The 27,524-nt window shown below is 31.5% G+C and overlaps 1 protein-coding gene across 3 annotated transcripts in view; it reads right to left on the reverse strand.

Annotated features, from left to right (window-relative positions):
- The window catches only part of lcor (ligand dependent nuclear receptor corepressor), a 48,994-nt gene that overhangs the window by 6,641 nt on the left and 14,829 nt on the right, over window positions 1–27,524 (reverse strand). For 2 of the 3 annotated variants that reach the window (XM_051105270.1, XM_051105272.1), the window contains exons 2-5: window positions 12,023–12,088; window positions 7,012–7,091; window positions 6,313–6,439; window positions 4,530–4,871 (exon numbers count right to left, since the gene is read on the reverse strand). In XM_051105270.1, the coding sequence (XP_050961227.1) occupies window positions 4,530–4,871; window positions 6,313–6,439; window positions 7,012–7,091; window positions 12,023–12,088 (615 nt within the window). The remainder of the gene's footprint in view (window positions 1–4,529; window positions 4,872–6,312; window positions 6,440–7,011; window positions 7,092–12,022; window positions 12,089–27,524) is intronic. The other variant, XM_051105271.1, reaches the window with a different exon arrangement.

Below are 27,524 nucleotides of genomic sequence, written 5' to 3' on the forward strand. Positions count from 1 at the left end.
AAGAGTGTAAAAACAAACATTTTACAGGGAAATAACAACAACAATCGTAACACTTTACAGTAAGGTTAATTAGTTAACATTAGTTAATGCACTGTGAACTAACATGAACAAACAATAAACTGAATTTTCATTACCTAACATTAACAAAGATTAATAAATCTCATAAATGTATTGTTCGTTCATGTTAGTTAAAGGAGAAGTCCACTTCCAAAACAAAGATTCACATATAATGTACTCACCCCCTTGTCATCCAAGATGTTCATGTCTTTCTTTCTTCAGTCATAAAGAAATTGTTTTTTGAGGAAAACACTTCAGCATTTTTTCTCCATATAATGGACTGCTATGGTGCCCCGATTTTGAACTTTCAAAATGCAGCTTAAATGTGTCTTCAAATGATCACAAATGCGGTTATAAACAATCCCAGCCATAGAAGAAGGGTTTATCTAGCAAAATGATTGGTTACTTTAACAAAAATAATACAATTTATATGCTTTTTAATGCCAAATGCTCGTCTTGTCTTACTCTGCCTGGACTGATTTTTTTCCGGTTCGTGACAGTTAGTGTATGTCGAAAAACTCCCATCTCATGTTCTCCCTCAACTTCAAAATCGTCCTATATCACTGTTTCACCTTTTTTGTTAAAGGAACACTCCACTTTTTTGAAAATAGGCTCATTGTCCAACTCCCCCAGAGTTAAACAGTTGAGTTTTACCATTTTCGAATCCATTCAGCTGATTTCTGGGTCTGGCGGTAGCACTTTTAGCATAGCTTAGCATAGATCATTGAATCTGATTAAACCGATAGCATCTCACTCAAAAATGACCATATATAATGACGATATTTTTCCTATTTTAAACTTGACTCTTCTGTAGTTACATCGTGGACTAAGACTGACAGAAAATGAAAAGTTGCGACTTTCTAGGCTGATAATGGCTAGGAACTATACTCTAATTCCGGCGTAATAATCAAGGAACTTGATTACTATGGTGCAGCAGGTGCAATGATATTACGCAGTGCCTGAAAGTGACTGGCACTAAGTTTGTGTAGATGCAGAGTTGCAGCCGGCCAAGTTGACGGCTCCTGCACTCATGGTACGGCAGCAAAATTCCTTGATTATTACACCGAAATGAGAGTCTAGTTCTTAGCCATATGGACCTAGAAAATAACAACTTTTAATTTTCTGTCAGTCTTAGTCCACGATGTAACTACAGAAGAGTCAAGTTTTAAATAGGAAAATTATCGTCATTATATATGGTCAAATTATCGAAACTCTTTGATCATTTTTGAGCGAGATGTTAACGGTCTAATTTGATTCAATGATCTATGCTAAGCTATGCTAAAAGTGCTACCGTCAGACCTGGAGATCGGCTGAATGGATTCGAAAACGTAAACTGTTTAACTCTAGAGGAATTGGAAAATCAGCCTAGAGTGGAGTGTTCCTTTAAGGGTGTTTGATCTTCTTTACATGTTCACTTTGCAAAGACCATGTCAGTACTTCTGCAGCGATGCAGGATGATTTTGAAATGATTTTTGAAGTTGAGGGAGAAAATACGATTGGAGTGTTTCGACATACCCTAACTGTCTTGAGTCAGAATACAGAGTTCAGGCAGAGCAAGACAAGACGAGCGTTTGAGATTAATTTTAATGAAAATAACCGATCGTTTTGCTAAATAAGACCCTTCTTCCTCAGCTGGGATAGTTTGAAGCCTCATTTAAACTGCCTTTAGAAAGTTCAAAATCGGGGCACCATATCAGGCCATTATATGAAGAAAAATCCTGAAATGTTTTCCTCTTTTTGTTTTGGAAGTGAACTTCTTTAATACATTAGCTAATGTTAACAATTGACACCTTGTTGTAAAGTGCTACCATGTCATTTGTTAACATTAATGTATTAAACTAACAATGAACAATACATTTACTACGCTATTTATTGATCTTTGTTAATGATAGTGAATAAAATTACAATCGTTCATTTTTAGTTCATGTTAGTTCACAGTGCATTAACAAATGTTACCAAACACAACTTGTGACCTCAATAATGCATTAGTAAATGCTGAAATTAACATTAATTAATATTAATAAATGCTGTTGAAGTATTGTTCATTCTTAGTCCATGTTAACTAATGAACCTTACTGTAAAGTGTTATCAGTTTCTTACTTTTCTGGTTAAAATTGCAATTGTGAGTTAAAAATGCATTTTTTTTAAACAAATGAAAAAAAAAAAAATCATAAAGAACACCAGGTTATCAATTAGACTATTTTTAGTCTATTTTTAGACTATTTTATCAATATAGACTATTATTACTCTATCTCTCTCTCTCTCTCTCTCTCTCTCTCTATATATATATATATATAGTAACAGCGCTTTCATTATTAAAAATAAAAAATATATAAAACTTTTTAATTTACAGAAAACTACAGATTTTATTATAAAATATTATATTAAGATATACATTTGTGACAGTGATTTCTTAATTTATCCATGTCTTTAATATGAAATGCTTCATGTTTACTTCAGATTTCTCGTATTATTTTTAGTATTATTTTTCCTGTTTTTAACCTATACAAAGTGGTGCGAGCATTACAAAGCACTATAAACATGTTTCATTTACGCTCTCATTCATACTTTTAATAGCTTATTTTCAAACTAATATTTAAACCTTGTTTGATTCATTTTAGCGTATCATTTATTTTGAACTGTATATTCGAATTAATCTATTTAAAACACTTAAACACAGATTTAACATGCTTTATTTTTTTTTAGAACAAAATATGTATGTACGTAAATTGCAGTTTATTATTATCAGTGTTTCCCACAGAATTTTGTGAGACTGTGGTGGTGGACCTCGGTCCCACTAGGGGGGTGTGAAAATTTTGTACATTTTAAAGTTAAATTCATCTCTCTGGTGCACTCTGAGAGTTAAAAATTAAGAGCTCCAAAACAGGTCAGTGTACAAACTAAACAAAGAAAGAAATCTGGTGAATTGACTTGTTCTTAAAGTTTACAGGGAACTCAGTCAGTTGTGATATAGTGTCTCAGTCTAAAGTACACTCACACTGGTCAATTTGGAAGCCAAACAAATTAGAATATTATAATAATAATAATAATTTTATATTATTATTCCTATGACAGGAATAGCCATATATTGTAAAATAATTGCACTGTAAAATAAATTAGTAAATAAATACTTATTAGTAATTAGTAAGTAAAATAAATGAAATAAAATTTGTATTTTTCAGGTATATTATTTTACCTTATTCTTCTGTAGGAAAATTACAATACTTTTGTCCTAATTTCTACGCTTGCAAGCAGGACCTAAAACTAGTTTTACCACATCTGCCAATGGCTGGTGATTTGAGATCAGCCCTAAATATTTTTTTCCTGGCCATTAATCTGTTTTTGCAGTTGTACTACTACAAAACCTAAACATATTTAATAATGAACCAAAGAACCAACCACTGAATTTTAATCACAATACAAACAAAGATGAAACACATGTAGCATGAGCATTTTTTAATTTAAATTTGTCTGTATCATTTCAACATTTGAATCAAAAACAGAATGGTCTGACTTTAAAGCTTTGTGAAACTATGTTAAAACCTGCATAAAACAAAAACAACAGACTGAATTTCACTCTCTGACAGCAGGTGGCGCTTGTGAAATAGAGGGGAAAATGCCATCGAAACAACGCACTTGCTCTGCTTGTACAGTATTTTCTGTGCGCGTGTCTGTTAATTTTAGTCCTTGCTTCCAAGAAATAAACCTATGAGCTTTTATTTTGACGGAAAACTCCAGCTTCAGTGCAAACAGGTTTACAAACGCGTCTCATTACAAATCTAGTGAAATATTGTAAACATCTGCCCATTAAAATGTTGGAAATTCTGCTAATGTGACAATGCGTAACTGGTTGCCGTTGCATTCTCAAACGCGCGCTAAACTCACGGCAAAAACAATGTTCAGCGCATTGACTGTCAATCAAAGAGTCGCTCTGACGCGGCAAACATCAAATCACGAACTGATCGTCTGACTCTGAATGAAGTGCTTCACAAACAAGCAGCGAAACGGACTTGATGAACGGATAAAACCATATAACGCTTAGTTCGTTTGACGGACACTTTTCCAAAGCGATGGCATGAAACACAACGTTAAAGACGTCTATGTTAAAATGATGAGTATAAATATTTTCGGTTTATTATGAAACTGTGGCGGGACAGATGAGACTGTGGCGGGCCGCCACACTCTAGTTAATGAATGGGAAACACTGATTATATATTGACATTTTAGTGAATACATATATAATACACATATATATATATATATATATACACACATACATATATATTCATTTTTTATGTTAATATAATATACTAAACTCACACTTTAACTATAGAGATGAAATGTATAAAATATATTTTAATTTTTTAATAGCCTAAATAATGACATGTTTTTAAAAAAATGTATCTTAATGTGTTAAGAATGTTATAGATATGCGTTAAGTAAATCTGAGCACGACGTGTTTGCGGTCTGACCTTGTTCGCTGGGTTCTGTCTCTGGTTTCTTGATGGTGAGGTCCAGCGGGGAGTCCTGGTCTGCCATGAGAAGCTTGCTGAGGACGGGATTCTGTGCGGAGGCAGCGGTGCCGGTACCGGTGCCGCCACAGACGGGAGCGGGTGTGGAGGCGTCCGGCTCCAGCGAGGGCGCTTTCGGCAGGCTTTGGTCCTTGGTGCCGTTGGGCTGGGACTGGGGTTGGGGTACGTCCTGAGTTGAGCTGGTTTTTGAGGTATATTCGGCAGCGAACTGTCGGATCATTCGCTGCATGATCTCACGAGCCACTAGAGGAATGTGGGGGTCTGTAAATCTCGGGAGGTCTGCTGAGAGAAAAGATGAAGGAATGAGCGCACGGGAAAATTTGTAGCAATAGCCAACAATACATTGTATGGGTCAAAATGAACACATTTTCTAGATAGTTTAATAATAATATGCATTGCTAAGAACTTAATTTGAACAACTTTAAAGGTGATTTTCTCAATATTCAGATTTTTTTTTTTTGCACCCTCAGATTCCAGATTTTCAAATATGTGTATCTCGGCCAAATATTGTCCTATCCTAACAAACCATACATCAATGAAAAGCTGTTCAGTTTCCAGATGAATAAATTGACCCTTATGACTGGTTTTGTGGTCTAGGGTGACATATATTACATTATAATACATAATTTCAGTTTAAGTTATACATTTATTTTTATTTAAATTTTATTTTTCAGTTTTATTTTAGATACAAAATATAAACGTTTAGTTTCTCTAGTTTGAATAGTTTAAAAATATTTTACATTTTAATTTTAGTTATAGTAATGTTTTGCATATTTTTGTCATTTTTATTAGTTTTTAATATTTAAAATTAATTTTAGTTATACATTTAGTTTTCATTTTATTTAATGTTTTCTATTTTTATTTCAATTTTAGTTATTTAATTTTTCAGTTTTACTTTAGCTACAAAGTATAAAAATAATTTATATTTATAATTTATATTTATATATAAGATTTCAAGTTACACTTGATGAACATAAGCCATTTTTCTTTGTCATCTAGCTGAAATAAGTTTAGGTAAGTGTAGGTGTTTTAATATTTTATTTCAGTTTATGCTTATTTTATTTAAAGTAACTATTTTTTTTAACAGTTTTAGTATTCGTTAACTATAATAACACTGCTTCACACACGTTGTCTGTTGTATTTCACAATATGATGCAAGTTAATATTTGACTTTAAAGTACCTCTCGTCAATTTTTCTATTTATGAATTTTATATCTTATAACATTGTATCATTAAACAGTTTCACAATACGCTTGGTTAGTGCATTGTTAAAATCAAAGCCACTGGATTTGGCAGACAAGCCTTTGAAAACACTTCCTACAGGGTCATAAAGTCCTGCAGACTTCCAAAAAGGAAAGAGCTCTTCCTAATTTTGTTTACAGTTAAAAAAAAATCAAATATACACAGCCAGGAAGAAAAACAGAAAGCCAAAAACATCGAAACATCAAAGCGCTTTTATTGGACATCCATATACATATGCTGTGTGGAGTAAAATAGTAAAAAAAAAAAAATTTAAATTGATTTGCAAGGTCTTTTAATAATTACTAGCTATTTCTAAATCGATTTGTGCCACTATTTTACTCTATTTTTAACTATTTTATCTTAAAAATCTCTGCAGTTGCTTTTGTTTATATCAAAAAAGAAAGAAAAATACAAAAGTATCTTCACATTATAACTATTTTGGTTTCAGCTATGGTAAAATGTAATATAGTGTATGTCTTACCCTTTCTGTAGAAGACAACATTGAGGAAATCCTCTGCTTGCTTCTCAAGTTTGTTAATGTTGGACTGCTCTTGTTTGAAGCTGTCCGCTTCTGATAGCACTTGGTTGTTCAAACCAACCAAATTTTCCTAGAAAGAAAAAAAGAGAAATTAATTAAAGAAAACACTGAATCAAACATGCACATTTGATAACCAAACCTCATCAAATGTATATGGATGACTTTTCAGAAAAAAAAACAAAAAAAAACTTGGTCTTTTCACTTGAAAATTGGATAGTCAGAGCAATATGACAATGTTGTACCAATGCACCTGTCAGATTGTTAGCCTGTAAAAATGTCTGCACATTTGTGAATACAAAAGCTGTTGAATTTCAAAGAAACAATAAAGCTGATTTATCGTTTGACGTTTGTCGTAGAGAAAATCCCCAGGGCAAATAATTGACAGTGTTGTAGTTCTTTCACAGACCATGTGTCAAACCTGAAGATGTGTCGACAAGTAATAGCTTAACAAAAACTGAAGTTATAATAATAATTACCTGTCATTTGACTGATAGACAATGAAAGCCAATGACCCAGCTACTACAAACATACTGAAAGTGCTGCGTGGTAGAAAATGTTCAATGCCTCAGTGTGATATGTGAAATTGCCAAGGCGTTGTTTGTGGAAATTTACAGATAGGGAAATAAGCGCGAGATTAATTACCTTCACTTTTTCACGTCTTAAGCAGCAAAAGAGACAATTTTCATTAAACGACCAATCTGACACACCCTCCGGCTCACAATCTGCAAGATAAAATAAATTACATTAGTGCTGTCCTTTTATAAACAAACACTGAATGCACTTTGTATCATATAACAACAAACATGTTGGTTAATTATAAATAATAATGCATTTAAAAATACTAATTATATTCTGTGTTTTTTACTGCACCGACAGTGTTCCGTAGCATTTCAAATATTATTTTGGGCCATACACTGTTTTTTTTTATTTTCTTTTAATTATATTATATTATTATATTACTCTTAATGAAATTTGCAATATAACTGGACTTAATTTCAGTGCATATTTTCAACTTTTAACATTTAAGTCAGTTGTTCAACTCCAGGTGGAGTGATATTATTTTTTTGTAATACCTCACCTCTTATTATTTTACTCAAAATTTTTTGTAATAATCTTAATATTTCTGTATGTTTTTTAGATTCTGATCAAACACCCATTGAAACTGCTTAAAAAATCCCTTCAAAATGGTTAAATGTAAAAACCACACTGTAAAAAACAATTTGTTGAGTCAATAATTTGTTACCCGGCTGCCTTAACATTTTAAGTTCAGTCAACTCAAAAAAAGTTTATTCAACTTGAAATGTTAAGTTGTACTAAGTGACAACTTAGATATTTGAGTTAATTCAACTTAATTTTTTAAGGCAGTTGGGTTACTTGCCCAGCTTTTAAGTTTAAATATCTAAGTTGTCACTTAGTACAACTTAACATTTCAAGTTGACTAAACTTATTTGAGTTGACTGAACTTAAAATTTTAAGGCTGCAGGGTAACAAATTATTTTAAGCTGACTCAACAAATTGTTTTTTTCTTTTTTTTTCTTTTTTTTTTACAGTGTACATGCAAAAATGGTAATATTTAACGACATATATTTTTACAAGGACTGTCAACTGATTTTAAAATCTTAATTAAAATATTAATTAAAATAACCCACATATCGATATTTGCTGAGAAAAGCCCTCAAAGGAAGACCTTAACAAGAGTCATGTGCGAACAGTCATGAGAAATTAAATTACAGTGGTTTTTGGTGTAAGAAACCTTGACTAGCATAAGTGGGCCTTGGGGGAAAATGAAAGTGATAAATCTTGACCCCATATATGACCCTTTTAAATGTTTTTCTTTGTTATGATCTTTGACAGACTATATTTCCAGCGCCGTGTGTGATTATAGCCACTAGCTGACAATCACATGACAAGGACATCTGGTTTATTTTTAGGAGTTGCTGTCTCTTGACCGACTGACTGTGAAATAACCCGAGAGGAGAAAATCTTTCCTTCTCGGCTACTCCATGTGTATGACAGGTAAAGATTTTCACATTTTTACAATTAAGGAAATATACAGAACAGGTCATTAAAAGACAAAAAAGATGATTATAAAAAGAATGTTGTGACATCTGTTGCAAGCCATTAGATGGTTGCGTATCGAAGAAACTAACCTGTACTGATGTGTATAAATGCTAGATTCATTGCTATTGAACTGTAGTTGCTAGTAACAAAATAGAAATGTCCTTAAAAATCACTAAAAACACAAAAAATGCATTAATATATTTATCATATGACTTTTTTTCTCTTTAAATGATTAACTTTTAAAGAATATTCACACTTTTCATCCATTTGCAGCTGTGTAATTTTTAGGTTACTGTTGTTGCAAAAAAAAGTATTTCTCTTAATAAATAATTAGCAACATAAGTTAAACTTTAAAAATGCATGACTTTTTTCTCCAACGCAGAAATGTTCATTGCGTGAAGTTTTAATTTGCACTTCAAGTGCTGCAAAAAGAGCAAACCACTTAAGCCGTGTATATATTTATGTTTAAAATTAGTTCGATTTGTGATTTTGATTTAAGCTCATGAGCGAACTGTTAATTGCAAACATCTTCAGAAACAGATAATTTGAACATTTTCTGGTTGATCTGCAGTTAGATTGATTATTAGGGTTGCACAATTAATCAAATTTCTAATCGTGATTTACAACTACAGATGACACAATAATGTAATTGTTCAAAAGCACAAAAAAAAAAAAAAAAAAAATACACTTACACTATTCTGCTTGCTTAAGATTTGGATGTGGGGGTATTTTTCCTACAGGTTATCTTAAGTTGTTTCTGTTTTGTTTTTTCATTGTTTTAATTTTCAAATCTTTACTTTTCTAATTTATACTTTTTTATATTTAAAGAAGAAACTATGTAAAAAAGGTGACATGCAGTGCTTTAAACAATTGTATAAAGCTATTAAAAACATCATTAAATGTAAATTGTGATAATCATAATTAATAACCGCAATTACAATATTTATATTTAGTGTTGGGCAAGTTACTTCCAAAATGTCAAAACGTTATATATTACTTAGTACCGCTTTTTAAAAGTAATTAGATACACTGCAATAATATTGTTTCTAAATTGTAATGCGTTACACTACTTTTAAAGTACTTTCACCAAAATATCCACAGAAGTAGGCTTTCTAAAATGCTAAAATGTAGTTTATTGCTGCTCATTAGCCTATGCAGAGTGGGGATAAGCACAAATGTCAATATTACATTCAGAAATAATACTGGTAAATTAAGTGGAATGTTATAATGAACAAACAATAAACAATGGCTAGCGTATAGTCTATTTTAGTTCTCTTCACTTCACAACAAATCCTTTAAATTTAATGGTATTCAGAACAAAAATGAAAAATATAAGTTGCTAAACTTTCTCATTTGGCACGAATCCACATGTTTCCATATTCGTGACGTATTTGAATGCTAAAGTATTATTTAAAAATTAAATAAATAATCCTCTTCACATGAGCTTGGCCAGAGCTCAGGCTGAACGGCACGGATTGTACAACTAACTAGTTAAATTAACCAGTGTAGCTATATGTTTGAGCCCCCAGGATAGAAGACGTACGTCTGCAAGATGTCTATTAAAGATTGCTTGAACTGTAAAGCTTCAAGATGTCAGTTTTACATACATTCTAAATCATAAACATCTTAAAGACATCTAATGGACGTCTATTTGACATTTGATAGGAAACGTCCTATAGATGTACTGCAGATGAGCAAACACTCTAAAAAATACATCTTCCAGATGTAAACACAGATGTCAAATAGACGTCTCTGTGATGCATGTGTGCTATCAGGGGCGACACACAAAAATGAACCAAACTCAGCCGCATGTCTTTTTCTTTCGTTTTCTTTATCTGCTATTTAAATCAAATATATTTCAGATATTCATTCCTTTTATATATAGACTATAATGTATTATAAAACAATTATTTTAATTTCTTTTGCTTGTCCATGCTCATCCGCCGCATGCTTTCTGTTCTCTGACCCCGCAGCTCTCTCCGTTAGCTTAGTGTTACTCGTGCTATTTCTCCATGTTGGTGCTGTTTTGCGGTGTTGGTCAATTTACCACTTAAAGCGAGACACTGCAGGCGAATAGGGTTAAAAAATAACTAATAGTTATCACCTTACTTATCTAGCTGATTGATTACACTGATAATTGCAAACATCTTTTGTATTACAAGTTTTCTAAAATGTTAAATTTAAATATGCAAATGAGGCATTATTTAATTAAATATGCACTATTTGCATACATTTCTAGTATTAGTAAATCTAAACACTGGATGAAGTCAGTTTTTAAAATTTTGTTTAATTTTTTTTTTTTACATATTAGAGTCAAATGTTTTTACAGAGGGAATCTCATTTTTGTCACTCCATAATTCAGAAAAACAATATAAAACAATATATATATTTTTTTCCAATTGTTTGGGGAATAAAATGTATAAAATCAAGCAAAGTACATATAAACAAATCCCTCTGTAAAAAAATTCAGGATATAGACAATAAAATAAATAACCTGAAGTTTGGTGTGTGTAAATGCTACTAAGTGGAGATTTATGGCTCAATGTAGGGGAAAAATTAAACTAATTTTGAAAAACTGGTCTTTAAAAATCTGTATTGTAATTAAAATCTATTGACACAAATAAAGTGCTATAAAAGAAACACTTCAAAGTGTTTTTGGGGTTTTCCTTACACTAATCTGAAAAACACTTTATGAAAGCCCAAAATCTCAACAGCGTTTTTGCCTACAGTGTCTCCCCTTAATTTTGAGGTAAAATATGTTGTTGTAACTTGTGTTACTGAGATTGTAACAAGTAATAATATTATCCAAAATTTATTAGTAATGCGTTATATTACTGCGTTACAGCAAAAAGTAATATACTACTGTAATATCGTTACTTGCGTAATACGTTACTCCTAAAATTGTCCATATTGATGCACATATAAGTTACTTCACATTTCTGAAGCGCGAAACATTAAAAATGAAAATGGCATGCGTTAGAAAATTCAAACTGACAAACTTTTGGAGAATTAAAAAAAAGCATAGACACCTTACTAGACAGGTAGTGAACACATCTATTTACTGTTAATATTCAACTGTTTTAAGGATATGTAACAGAACAATGTGTTAAAAAGCATGCAAAATAATATCTGCCTGTTGTATGTAACGTTGTACATTGTCATGTCTTAAATATGTCAAATTAAAACTTGATTAAAATGACAGTTTTAACATTTCTGGAACAAAAGCCGCCAACTTTTTTTGTACTTTTATAGTTCGCATTTTACATACCTTAAACAACAATAACATAATAACATTTGTTTAATAGTTTGAAAAAATTACACGTTAATCGGAAATTATGGAAATTACAATAATTTAAAATATAGTTGTTGTTTTTTTTTTTAAATGTAGTAAATGTTTTAAATGAATTTTCTTAATTTAAAATATAAAGTTAGAACAACGTTAAAACAAAAACATCTAGACAAAAACGGTTTAAAAAATATGATTTTCAAAAATTTAAAGTGTAACTAAAAGTTAACTGCCAAAATAGCATTCTATTCTATAAGTAACCATCAGTATAGTCTTAACATCTGTCATACGCAGTATAACACTCACCTTGAAAGAGGGTAAGATCTTTTACGAGTCCTGGTCCAAACAGCCCCTCCAAAATGCTTTCAAACCCTGCGAAGAAGACAAAAGGTATATTCTTATTAGCTCCGTGGAAGGTCTATAAGTACAAATCACACGTCCACCCACGTCCACCCCCACACGTGCACGAACCGCTTTCAATTTTATGAACTAAATCAATGCTTTGCCGATTTAATACTGCCACTCAATTTAATTAACTGCAAATACGGGCTCAAGTGCATAGTTGCATGAATGCACCCTGAAGAATTTGCTAAAATGGGAAACAACAACAACAAAAAAAGAGAAGTATTATTCTGTGTAAATGTTTTATAGTGATTCTTGGAAAGGAAATCTTGGAAAGGAATCAGTTTTGGTGCTTTTAAAAAGGAACATGTTAAAGACGAAACCTTTTTGAGAATTTTATCTTGCTACTAGTAAATGCACAACAGCCTAATTGAAGAAAAAATGATCAAGACTAAAAAAAGGCATACATTTATAATCGCATCCATCATAATTAAAATAATTAACATGAATAAAAGTGCATCCTCTAGTCTATAAACCACACACTTAAACTTGAACGGATCATACTGGCATATTCTCGAGTTGTTTAAGGCAAAGCCTTACAGCTCGTTCAATAACGTCCTTAGTTATGCTGTCGCAATGATTAAGACGAACACGATCGCAAGTTTTTGTCCTTCAGGAGACGGCTGTCTTTCTGACAGAAGCACAAACGGCCAGGCTTAGTTAGTGCGATTCACTATTCATCAGCTGTTCCCGCTGCAGTTTGCTTGTAAAGCATGCATTCCAAATTGTTGCTGGCTACAAAGGAGGCTTTGAAAAACAAAAATGAGCACTTCAAAGTGTTCCAACATTCCAGTCCATTAAATGCACAGCATTACTGCTAAAACTGCAGCGGTTTTCAAGCTCTAGTGGATAATTGCATCGGTACACAATGATTGAGTACTGAACAGAGAATGCTAAGATATTTGTGATGAAGCACAACATTATGTTAGACTTGTTTTTGTAATTACAGTTCAGAAAGGCTTTTTACAATTTTGGCAAAAAACGGAAATCATACTTTTCCAAAAATCCTTAAAACCCTCGTTAAATTAACTTCAATTTATAAGTGATAATTGCGTCAGCACACCATGATTCATTACTGTATATAGAATGCAAAGATGTTAGAATAGATTTTTTTTTTTTTTTTTTTTTCAGAAACACATACAGTTTTGAAATAAATGGAAATAACTCCTCCGAAGCTCCATAAAAACCTCTGTATATAGAATGCAAAGATATTTGTGATGAAGCACAACATTATGTGAGATTAGTTTTTGTAATTACATAATTACATTTCAGAAATACTTTTTACAATTTTGAAAAGCAACAACAACAAAAACAAAACAAAACAAATAATTCTCTTCTAAAAAGCAATAAAACCCTCATTAAATTGACTTGAATTTATAAGTGATTGTTTTTTTGTTTGTTTGTTTGTTTTTTCATTTCAGAAATACAATTTTGGAATAAAATGGAAATCACTTCCAAAAATCCATAAAAACCTCATTAAATTGACTTGAATTTATAAGTGGTGATTGTTTTTTTTTGTTTGTTTGTTTGTTTAAATTTCATTTCAAAACCACTTACAATTTTGACAAAAATGGAAATCACTCTTCCAAAACTCCATAAAACCTCTGTATAGAATGCAAAAGATATTTGTGATGAAGCACAACGTTGTTAGATTAGTTTTTGCACTAATACAACAAAAAAAACAACAACAACAAAACAAAAAACAAATAATTCTCTTCTAAAAAGCAATAAAACCCTCATTAAATTGACTTGAATTTATAAGTGATTGTTTTTTTTTAAATTTCAAAAACACAATTTTGACAAAAAAAGGAAATAATACTCTTCAAAAAAAATCCATAAATCCTAAATTAACGTGAATTTATAAGCAATAATTACTTTAGCACACAATAATTGATTACTGTACACAAGATAGATATTTGTAAATAAAAAAAAAGCATGTTACATTAGACTTGATTATTATTATTTTTTTTTTTAATACAATATTTTTTACAATCTTACACTTACAAAATAATAATAATAATAATAATAATAATAATACTCTTCCAAAAATCCATAAATCTCTCATTAAATTGACTAAAAATGTATAAATGATAATTGCTTAGGTTCACAATACTTGATTACTGTACATTGAATGCAAAGATATTTGTGATAAAGTACAACATTATATTAGACTCATTTCATTTAAAAAAGAAAAAAAATCATTCTTAAAATCTTGTCAAAAAATGGAAATAATACTTTTCCAAAAATCTGTAAACCCTCATTAAATTAATTTTTAATTTATAAGTGATAATTGCTTCGGCACATAGTGATTAAGTACTGTACATAAAATGTAAAGATATTTGTGATAAAGCACAACATTATGTTACACTTGTTTTTACAATTATATTTATATTATATATATATATATATATATATATATATATAAATCATACTACTCCAAAAATCCCTAAAACCCTCATTAAAATTTAGAATTTATAAGTGATACTGAGTTTTGTATTAAATGCTTGTGAAATTCAGTGCTTGTTCATAATCATTATATTTTTTAATATTCATTCATTTTAATTTTAGAAAAATGAATAAATGAAATGTTTCGGTTACCTAATTTTAAATGAAATGCTACCAAATTTCAGTTTTAACATAATTTTCATTGTTGTTGGACAAGACAATAAATAACACAAGAGTCTTCTTGAAGATAAAGAACCACTGTAAATTTTAGATTAGATAAGTTTTTTTTTTTTTTTTTTTTTTTTTTTTTTTTTTTTTTCAACATTTCCTCCTCAAAGCTAACACACATGGACTACAAACCTCCAAATTTAATTTCTTGGTGTGTTTAAGTTGGTAAGAAATGTTTGTATTTATAAATAAAAAATGATAAGCTAAATTTATTACAAAATATATATATATAAAAATCTAAAAACCTTACCCAAGTAGACCAAAGATTGGGTTGCGCAGAGTATTAAGTATTCTGTTTTATCATGTGTAACATGGTTTTGTAAATCCTGGTGTAATACTCAATATGAAAAGCACTAGTGCAAGAGGCCTGTTGCAGGAGAACTGTGTGGGATATCGCCACAAAAGAGCGACTCATTCAACCCAACAAAACTAACATTCATTCCCTACACAACCGTAAATCACCAAGCCAAAATAAAGAATGCATTGCATACATGCACAAAAATTGAACAATCAGGGAGAGGAATGGCCCCATGGAGGGGTGCGTGAATGTACAGAAACGAGCCAATCAATTCGACACCAGGGTGGGTCACGTCAGCAGCTTTTTGTTTGAACTTCCTGGTGACCATTAATAGTCTATATATAGTGTAGTGGATGTATGAATAATTTACTTTCACTGGGCAACAAGCACCCATGTATCTAACCAGTAGATAAGATCGATATATCGTACAGAGTCTGCAGATGGTTGAAGGACACTATTTCCAAGCTTCCCACACAAGCTAACTGTTCAATATAAAATGTAATTAAATCTAACCTAACAAGCTGCATATGTTTAATCTATATTAAGGACAGATTCTTTAGAAGACTCGGCTACTGTAAAAACATAATCATGCTTTTACTTCTAATGCTGAAATTAGTCTAAACACAATTAACTCAGAGTGCTTTGCTTATGTTTTTAAATCCACCAACTACATTAGGGTTTTTAAACAGTAACCTCATGCTATGTTCTTGACATGTTCATAATTACATATAGAATATATAAGAAAATAAGAATGGCACAAAGTTTAACTGGATGTGATAATATCTCCAAGCAAAGGATGAGATTTGGCACTAGAATTATTTTTAGCCATGGTCTTGGCATGTCAGTTTAGAGATTTCACCCATTGGACCGAGTACCGAACCCTGAGGCACACCACTTGACATTTGGCCCCTTTAAAATGAGCTTGGACATTAACCACTTCTGAATTATCATCACAATAATCTGTTAATATTTTGACTTCATGAATGTTGCCTTGAATTCTCCGTACTGCTTTTTTAAAAATTTTTGTTTTACTTTAAACGATCGAATTGTTTGCTAATTTAGGCGTTAAATAGACACTTTCCTAAAGGCTTACGCTGATGTCTTCCGGATGACTTCTGTAACATTTTAAGGAACTAAGCACCACCCCAGAGATCAATATCATCTTACATAAAGACGAGGAGGGGAAAAAAAGAGCTTTCTCTCTCTCCAGGGAGGACAATACCTTCATTAAATCATTAAAATCAGCATATTGGAGACGGTGCATGCTTTCTTCCCCGTGGTTTATCTTAACCCTAAATTAAGCCAATTCCCTACCCCCAATCTTTCATATATGGGAGGCAGAAAGGGGGTTGGGGTTGTTCTTCAGGGAAAATCTGTGTCAACTGCAACCATCTCTATCTGGTAGAGCCAATCCATGAGACGGATATTACAAAACCGCCTGGCCAGAGGAAACTAAAACAACTTAATTTTGAGTTTTCAAGAACAAACCAATGGCTAAAACACGCCTACTTCAAAACACACACACACACATATAGTCAATTCAGCAGCATCTCTGATGTGGTAAGAGTAGATCGTCCTTTATCCAGCCCCAAGCATTTCAAAAGACACCAAAAAAAAAGACACTCCAAAAAATATGTTCCCAACCCTACCCCCACCCTCATTCTTCAGTCCATTGTTGTGTTTAAAGAGTAGTTTCTCTACATTTCAACTGCATTTATCCAATTTCACTCCGAGCATATTCAAATTGGGGAGGGGTGGAAGAAACTGGGTCATTCCTCTTTGTTTGGTTAAGGAGTTAACCCACAAAAAAGCCGCAGTCCCTGAGAAAGCAACCTTAATCTATGAAGAGCCTGCCTTTGTGACCCTGACGGCTATTCTTTAAATTTAGAAGGGAAAAAACAGCAACATTTTCCTGATCGTTCTCCGACAGGAAGCTGACGGCTGAAATTCAGCGTGGCGGCACGCTGGAGTCACGCTGTGCAGTTCAACGATCCTGTTGGGGCCAATGATTTATTCAGTGCGCCATGTGCCAAAAGCAGAACGTCTAATTAATTATCCAATTATTTAATTATCCAACTGAAGGCCGCTGAAATGATTAGGAATTCAATTGTAAAAGCCCAGGCTTGAAATCTTTTATTATTCCTTTGACATATAAAAATAAGTGAAATAAGATTTTAATGTGCTCCAATATTAACTCGGCTAGAATTATATGGAGCTAATTTGAACTCATTTTGAGAGGTCTCACCATGTTTAATATGCCTTTTCAATACGTTAAACGAAACGCGTATCTAAATAACGTGAAAGACACGCTGGAAATGCTGTCAATTAAATATATAAAAACAGCTATGAAAAAATCTACAGTTTGTCCCAGAAAATAAAGCAGTTGGTGCCAATATGGTGTTCGATATCGGTCATTTTCAAAAACGATTTGCCGATTAAAATAAACTGAAAAGATTTGAGATTCATTTTAATTTTTACCCCAGTCAAAATCTACCAGTCAGAAGTTTTTTTTTTTTTTTTTTTTTTTTTTTAAATATTTTCAAGAATTATTTTCTGCTCACCAAGCCTGCATTTATTTGATCCAAAATACAGCAAAAGCAGTAATATTGTGAAATATTTTTACTATTTAAAGTAACTGCTTTTTATTTGAATATATTTTAAAATGTAATTTATTCCTGTGATCAAAACTAAATTTTCAGCATCATTACTCCAGTCTTCAGTGTCACATGATCCTTCAGAAATCATTCTAATATGCTGATTTGCTGTCCAAGAATTTTTTATTATTATTATTATTGTTATTATGAATTAAATTATGAATTTAAAACAGTTGAGTACATTTTTTGTGAACAGAAAGATCCAAAGATCAGCATTAATCTGAAATAAAAAGATTCTTTAACATTATACACTAAAAATTTTTAAAGCTTGGAGTCAGCATAATTTTATTTATTTTTGTTTGGAAAGAAATTGTAGAAATAAATACTTATTAATAATTATTTAGCAAGGATGCTATGAAGTGATGATAAAGACATTTATAATGTTACAAAAGATTTCTACTTCAGATAAAATCTTTTCTTCTGAACTTTCTATTCATCAAAAAACGAAAAGAATTCTACTCAACTTTTTTTTAACATAATAATAATAATAATAATAATAATAATAATAATAATGTTTTTGAGCGGCAAAACAGAATATTAGAATGATTTGTGAAGGATTGGAGTAATGATGCTAAAAATTCAGCTTCGGAATCACAGGAATAAATTACATTTTAAAATATATTCAAATAGAAAAGGAGTTATTTTAAATAGTAAAAATATTTCAAAATTTTATTTTGTTTTTGCTGTACTTTGAATCAAATAAATCCAGGCTTGGTGAGCAGAAGAGATTTCTTTAAAAACATTTTAAAAAATCTTTCTGTTCAAAAACTTTTGACTGGTAGTATATTTTGGTTATCGGTGTACAGATCTACTTGGTTTTTATTACATATTTTTTAAGTCATTTTAAAGGCTATTGTTCACTTAGGTCTATTTTCATTACTACAAAAAAAAAAAAAGTTATAATAATCTGACTACTCGATTAATTGTCAGAATAATCGACAGATTACTCAATTACAAAAATAATCATTAGTGACAGCCCTGTTTAGTATGTTAAAATATTATAACATTTTAGTATGTTATAAAATTATGTTTAGGTATGTTATAAAATTATAACATTTATTGGTAACACTTTACAATTAATGCATTAACTAACATGAACAAACAATGAACAATACATTTATTACAGTATTTATTAATGTTTGTTAATGTTAGTTAATTAAAATACAGCTGTTTGTTAGTTCATGATAGTCCACGGTGCATTAACTAATGTTAACAAGCACAACTTGTGATTTTAATAAAGCATTAGTAAATGCTAAAATTAACATTAAGATTAATGTAGCTAACTAATGTTAACTAATGAACCTTATTGTAATATTAATAGTATTTATTACTATTGGTTTATATATTAGTTTTATATTTTTTAAGCAAGTATTGAATTGGTTTGGGGCTGATAAAAAAATTAATTATTTAATCAAATAAGTATTGTTTCTAAATTTATACTGTGAATCAGTTTAAAAGTAATTAATTTGAAAATGTGAAATCTATTTTCACATTTTTTTTGTGACGTAATTTAAATTCACAAATCATTATCTTCAACTTTACATGCAGTGACACTTCATCTCAATGTATTCAAAAGCTAATATGTTTTATTCAGTGTTTAAGACGCTCATATTGTTAGTGGAGTAGAACAGATGTTGAGGTAACAGAGAGCGCCTTAAAGATTTACCCTTGAGAAAGTGGATAGTAGATGTATTGCGGTCTAGAAAGCGTTTCTCCTCGTCTCAGTCACCAAAGTACAGCGTGCACACACACTGTACAAACAAACACTGAATGAATAGAGCGGATATCGTGTGTGACCGCGGTTGGTGACAATGTGATATCTATAGACTGAAGTCCTCTATTCGGTGAACTTTCACTGAAAGTGCTTTATAGGTTTTCTATGCTTCAATTCACACGTTCTGCCAGATTCAATTCACTTCAGTTCCAAATAAACGCTAAACACCGACACAAAAGCGTAGCCCACAGCTGACCTTGTCGAATGCTTTGAACATGTCTAAAAAAAGGAAAATAAAATAAACACATAGTAGCAGAAATTAAGTGAAGAAATTTGGCTCAACACAAACAATGCGTTCAAAACATACAAATAGCACTTTTTCAATGTTTGGCCTTCTGAAAGAATGGTGGAGTAAAAAAATAAGTTAAAAGAGGCTGAGAAGTGAAAGGAAGAGACTTTTCGAAGGCAAAATGTTTCAAGCCGAATTCAAACCTCATTGTTACATCTTCAAGTAAAACCCTGCTTCATTCAAAATCTGTAATAGGGCCCTAAATGCGGACGGAATTGTGGAATCCAGTCATAAAAACAGAATTTACTGAATAACGTGGAATGTCACAGAATTTGTCAAAGTTTGAAAGAATTAATAGTAGGCAATTACACTTAAATCAACCCACAATATGGGCTAGTATCTGTAAATGCATTGATGGTTCAATCGTATTGAAAAAGGTTCATGTAAACACCCTAATCGATCCAATTGAGCTGGATCGGAATGGAATTTTGTTCGGATTAAAGTGAGTGGTTTATTCCTTTTCTAATACAATTGAGAGTTTCAAAATTTCACAAACAGCAAAGCGTTTACAGTTTCGATTATCTGTGTGACTAGAATCAAGTGATTGCGCCGGCGCCGCACGCGCACATATATATTAATCGTCATCAGCGTACTGCCGTGATGTTATGCCAAACATTTTTTTTTGTGGATATTGAAATGCGAGAAGTACAAAACCAGGTTTACATAATAAATAACATTTTGCCATTCAAACACATCTCGAATACAGAAACATTTGGATTTGTGTCTATGAGAGATCCAACGTTAGTTTCAGTTTCGCTTTAGCCTAAATGTATTCGTTTTGGCTTGTCGCCTAGTTTCTTATAATTTTCATTTTTGTTCTTTTCTGAATACTGTTACATTGAAAGGATTTTTTTTGTGGAGTGAGGGGAAATAAAATAGCCTAACCTGTGTTTATAGTGTATTGGAAATATTTTGCATCGACAGAAGGTCTTTCTAAATGCAAAATGCGACTTAGTTGAGTTGATTCAACTCAAATATCAAGTTGTCACTTTCAAGTTGAATAAAATTTTTTTGAGTTGACTGAACTTAAAATTTTAAGGCAGCCAGGTTACAAATTATTTTAAGTTGTCTTAACAAATTGCTTTTTACGGTGTACGCGTTTTATCTTTTTTCTCTCAAAAATGCAATTTCATTTTATTTTAACCATCCAGAAAACGTTTCAAAACATTTTGATAAATTACTGAAAAAGACCAGCACACAGCATAGCGGTTTGTATGTTTATCCAGAAAATGATAAATATTAATTTTGCTGTTAAAAACAAATAAAGAAAAGGTATAGGAGAGTGGTTATTATGTGCAAACAGCGAGAAACTCTGTATTTGTACAGTGTTCGCATGTCAAAAAAATCTATTTCAATTTAAAGCTTTTGACATATAAACACGCACATCAACCTGTTCACTTTATTTAGCATTCATGTAAACACCACATTCAGATTCAGCAATCGGAATGAATTTAATCCGACTGAACCAAAAAGTGTGCATGTAACCGTAGCCACTGAAGCGTGCGTGAGGCTCTGTGATTTCTGCGTCTGTCGTCTCATTAAATGAGGACATAAATACATGAACAATATCTGCTGAGAGTCACCTCATGAGCAACTAGCCTTATATCATGTACACAGAACTGTAAAGGTAGACACAGCAACCCGTCAAAATAAAAGTCCGGTTTAACTTGAAGGCATTCTGTCAGATATATATTACCGCTATTACTACTACTACTAAAATGAAACAAACATTATTTTTTAGGGTATAATCACACAACATTTCTTCCATGTTTTAATTTTAATAGTAAATTCCCCTTTGTTTGCCAAAAAAAAAAAAAAAAATGCTTAATTTGCAGTAATTAAAAAAAATAAATGAAATTAATGTTTCATGCCTTTACTTGATAACCAGAACATTTTAAATACACAACACAGAGGGAAAAAAAAAAAAAAAAAAAAAAAAAAACTTTCATAAGGTTATTTTAAGAATAAATTTGAATAAATTAAGTATGCATTCAAATAATTAGACATGCTAAAACACAGAATTTGATAGCAATAAAACATATGAGAGAAAAAAATAAAATTTCATATGGCACTAAACGTCATATTTGTTAAATCATTATTAAATTGAAGTTTCACGATTTTAATTAATTAGACATGCTCTTTGATTAATAAAATTGAATTTAACCACTAAAAAGCAGTTGAGAAAAATTAAAACCGGAAAAAACGGAATACAGAAAAATGACAACAGAATTTGGAAAAAATAAAACGGAATTTGGGAAAAAATAAAACGGATTTCATAGGGCGCTACTGTATCTACCACAAAAAAAAAAAAAAAAAATTCATTTATCGCAGACATGTAAATAAAAGAGTGGCACGTCACCTTCATGCGATTAATGATATAAACAAGGATACGCAATTGCCATTTTGACTGCCTTTAAGATTTAATGCGCTCTATCTGCGTATTTCATTCACACACATCAAACTAATTAATTTGAAGGGCTGCAGAAAAAGCTAATTATGAGGTCGCAAGGTGCGCATATTTTATTATTAACGAGAGAACAGAAAAAGGAAGTTTGTAGCGGCAGACCGGCTTTTCTCAGACGTGTGCTTCCTAACCTCGGGGCGTAAAAAGAAGGTTTGCACGTTGCTTAGTGACACTGGGCGAGATCGCTATACTTCTCTTAATTAGCCTTTCCTCCATCCCTTTGTCTCCTGCTGCCTGTCAGTCATCTAACGGACTATATATATAACATGTTTGGTGTGCAATTGAAAAGTTGCTTTAAAAAACTCCGCTCGTCTGGCTTTTGATTTCTAAAGGACACGTAGTATAAAAGGGGGGGTAAATCCAATCAAGGAAGCGACCCCCATCATCCGTTTCATAAGGATCTTTCTTTGCAGATGAATGACTAATTATGCTCCTCAAATGATGTGGCGTAGCATCTGATGAAGTTAGGAAGGTATTTATAACATGATGGTCATAACATCTACTGTCGATGTATTAGATCAAGCGTGTAAGGTTAAAGGGGAAAATTACTGCTAAAATGCTTTTATACTTTTTATCCACAGTGCATCAAGATTAGAAAATGACTGATGAGGTTTTTTTGTAATGTAGATATTCAGAGATCCAGGTGGCAGATGGGCAGTGTAATACCAATTTCATACATATAGTTTAATGATTGCAAATGATGTACACACATTTAATGCAATTTAGTAAGTTTAACTAACTGATTTAAACTTTTCTTTTCAAATATATTTTGATATTTTAATTGGTGCTTTAATTTGCGCGCTGATATTTCGCTGTTAAACACCTCTCTTTGTTTTTGAAGACAACAACTAGGATGTGTTTGATCGCAGTCAGGTGAACCTGAAACTAGACTAATTATTAATGGCTTTCAATTGATTACTCCATTCAGTTGACAATTAGCCTAGTTTTGAAACAAAATCAGCAAACTATCCATGGCGCATAAACCATTTGGCACAATTATCAGGCAAAAAAATGTTCAAGTGGACAAATAACGGTCAATCACACATTAATAATAATGATAATAATAACAAACATAAGTCCAAATTATGCAAAAATATCACGTCCATTGCTGTACAGTACTTGGCTCAATTTAGTAAATAAAAACATTGCATGAATTTGCATGTTTTGATAGTCTTACCAAAAATGAATAAGATGGTCAACTCAAGAACCATTACTAACTAGTTGGTTTTAAATTGAAATAATTCAGCAACTTATTCATTGCACATAAACCAATTAGCACAGTTATCAGGTAAAAATCTCAACATGGTATAACAAGCAATAATACATGATGATTTAATAATATTAATAAACATCACTGATATCCACATGATACAAAAAAATAACACCCATTGCTGTACCGTACTGTACCTCTCTGTTTTTACAGACAAAAACTACATTGTGTTAAGTGAACTTAACACTGGACTAATTATTCAGGGTTTCCAACTGATTAGTCAACTCAAGAACCTTCACTAACTAGCTGGTTTTGAAATTTTGCACATCACTGCAAAAATCTCAGTATGGTATAATGGTCAGTAAAGCATGAATTAATAATAATAATAAACATCATTTAAATCCACATGATTCAAAAATATCACGTTAATTGCTGTACTTGGCTCAATTTAAATTTCGCTGTTAAACAGCTCTGTTTTTGAAGACGACAACTAGATTGTGTTTAATTGCGGTCAAGTGAACTTGACATGACTAACAATTGGGTGCTTCCAGTTGATTAGTCAACTCAAGAATCTTCACGAACTAGTTTGTTTTGAAATTTTGCTCATCCCAGGTCAAAATCAGCAAACTATTAATTTCACACAAACCAGTTAGCACAGTTGTCAGGCAAAAATCTCAATATGCTATAACGGGCAATAATATATGAATTAATAATTAAACATCACTGAAATCCACAGACAAAACAATAAAAAAATAAAGAAATAACACCCATTGCTGTACCCTACTTGGCTCAATTTAGTAAATGAAAAGTTAAACATTGCATTAATTTGCATGTTTTTATAGCATTTCCAAAAGTGGACAAGATGCTGAAATTTTGCTGTTAAACAGCTCTCTCTGTTTTTACAGACAACAACTACATTGTGTTTAATCCCAGTCAAGTGAACTTAACACTGGACTAATTATTCAGGGCTTCCAACTGATTAGTCAACTCAAGAACCTTCACTAACTAGTTGTTTTGAAATTTTGCACATCATACCTCAAAATCAGCAAACTATCCATAGCGCAAAAAGAAAAAAAAAAAACAATTGGTACAGTTATCAGGCAAAGATCTCAATATGGTATAACAGTCAATAACACATGAATTAATAATAATAATAAACATCACTTAAATCCAAATGATTCAAAAATATCACAACTTGCTGTACCCTACTTGGCTCAATTTAGTAAATAAAAACTTAAACCACATTAGTTTACATATTTTGATAGTGTTACCAAAAATGAATAAGATGCTGAAATTTCGCTGTTAAACAGCTCTCTCTGTTTTTCAAGACGACAACTAGATTGCGTTTAATTGAGGTCAAGTGAACTTGACACTGGGCTAATAACTGAGTGCTTCTAATTGATTAGTCAACTCTTCACTAACTAGTTGGTTTTGAAATTTTGCACATCCCAACTCAAAATCAGCAAACTATTCATTGTGCATAAACCAATTAGCACAGTTATCAGGCAAAAATCTTAACATGGTATAACAGGCAATAATGCATGAATTAATAATATTTATAAACATCACTGAAATCCACATGAGACAAAAAAAATAACACCCATTGCTGTACCCTACTTGGCTCAATTTAGTAAATGAAAACTTAAACATTGCATTAATTTGCATGTTTTGATAGTGTTTCCAAAGATAAACAAGAGGCTGAAATTTTGGTGTTAAGCAGCTCTCTCTGTTTTTACAGACAACAACTAGATTGTGTTTAATCACAGTCAAATGAACTTAGCACTGGACTAATTATCAAGGGCTTCCCCTTGAAGGTTGATTAATCAACTCAAGAACCTTCACTAACTAGTTGGTTTTTAAATTTTGCACATCCAAACTCAAAATCATCTCAATATGGTATAATGGTTTGTAACGCATGAATTATTAATAATAATAATAATAATAAACATCACTTAAATTAGGGCTGCACAATTATTCCAATTTTTAATTGTGATAACAATTACAGATGCCACAAATGTAACTGTAATGTAATCATTCAAACGCACAATTACCAAAAAAATTCACTTACATTATTCTGCTTTCTTAAGATAGTTAAGGCTTTTTCTCTCATTATTTTAATTTTAAAATTTACATTTTTATATTTAAAGAGGAAACTATATATAAAAATGTGGCATGCAGCTGCTTCAAATAATGGAATGAAGTTATTCAAAACATCATTCAATGTAAATTGTGATAATCATAATTAATAATTGCAATTACACTTTCAAGGGAACAATCGACAATTATGATTTCTGTAATAATCATGCAGCCTAAGTTAAATCAGCATGATACAAAAATATCACATAGATTGCTGAACTTAAACCACGTTAGTTTACATATTTAGAGAGTGTTACCAAAAATTAATAAGATGCTGAAAATGCACTGTTAAACACCTCTCTCTGTTTTTGAAGACAATAACTAGATTGTGTTTAATCACAGTCAAGGTAACCTGAAACTGGACTAATTATGCACGACATCCAACTGATTAGTCAACTCAAGAACCTCCACTTAAAAGTTGGTCTTAAAATATTTGCACATTCCACCTCAAAAATCAGCAAAATATCCAAACTATCCATTGGAATTGGCATAGTTATCAGGCAAGAATCTCAAAATGCTCAAATAACGGTCAAAAACACATGAATTAATAATAATAATAATATTCTTAAGTCTAAATGATCCAAAAATATCATGCCCACTGCTGTATCTTTTCTTGACTTATCTTGACTATCTTGCATTAATTTGCATATATTTGATAGTGTTAAGTGATAAGTGAGAAGATTGATAGTGATAAGATGCTGAGATTTAAACATCTGTCTTTGTTTTTAAAAACAACAACTAGAACAAACTAGATTGCTGTCAAGTAAACCTGAAACTAGACTAATTGTTCAGGCCCTCCTATCAATTGGTCAAGTAGTCAGTCAGGAACCCCTACTAGTCTATTATGAATTGATGCACATCCCAAATAAAAATCAGCAAGATATCTAAACTATTCATTGGAATCGACCAACAGGCACAGTTATCAGGCAATAATTTCAAAATGGTCAAATAGGGGCTGGACAATAATGCCATAATAATAATAATAATAATAATAATAAAGCTCAAAAAATTGTTTCATATCAGCCAATACTGATAATTATATCTGTATTTATTTCAAGTTTAAAGGCAGATTTTTTTCTTCTAAGTGCAAGCTATAGAAACCAGACTATTCATTGTGGTTTTAAACTTCTCTTTATGGTCAGAACATGACAAACCCTTCATGTTTTTGACTTCTTTACATGTTTTTAACTTCTTTACACTTTTCCAGTCAATTTCCTCAATTAAGTTCTTAGTCTCTGCATGTTGCATTCATGAAACAGGTTTGTGTTGCCTGACTTTGATGTGTATCTTCAGCACATTTGACAGTGCAGGCTGCAGTATTATATTTACATATTATATTTAAATAATACATTTTCTCTTAGAAATGCACATGTGACTGTAGTTTGAGTTGACATAGTAGTAGCTGGAGTTATAGGACGCAGATGTAAATTTATGTTCATTATAAAAAAATCAGTAACAGTTTAAATCAAGAGTTATTTACTCGATTCAAGCGCTTCACACTGTATCTCATAGCACTCTTTAGTGTTCGCGTGATCGAGACGTATCAGCAATTAAACACATTTGTTCTAATAAGCTCTCAGCCTATTGAACTTTACGCTGAGCGGATAAATGGACCAACGTGTTACGTGGTTCAATTGAGTAGTGTTGTTTTGTTCCACTTTTGGTGCATAACCATTATATCAAACATTTTAAAAACTCTTGTCATCATGTTATCAAGAAAAATTATATTGTGATAATTATCAATAGCGTTTTATCACCCAGCCCTGTGGTCATATAATGGCCAAGAACACATGCTATATTCTATCTTTGGCTCAATTTAGTAAATAAATATTGCACTAATTTGCAGATTTTTAATAATGTTAACAAAAGTGACTAATTATTCAGGCCCACCTACTGATTAGTCAACTT

The sequence above is a fragment of the Labeo rohita genome, unplaced genomic scaffold (genome assembly GCF_022985175.1).
Source record: "Labeo rohita strain BAU-BD-2019 unplaced genomic scaffold, IGBB_LRoh.1.0 scaffold_95, whole genome shotgun sequence".
In the NCBI taxonomy this organism is placed as follows: Eukaryota; Metazoa; Chordata; class Actinopteri; order Cypriniformes; family Cyprinidae; genus Labeo; species Labeo rohita.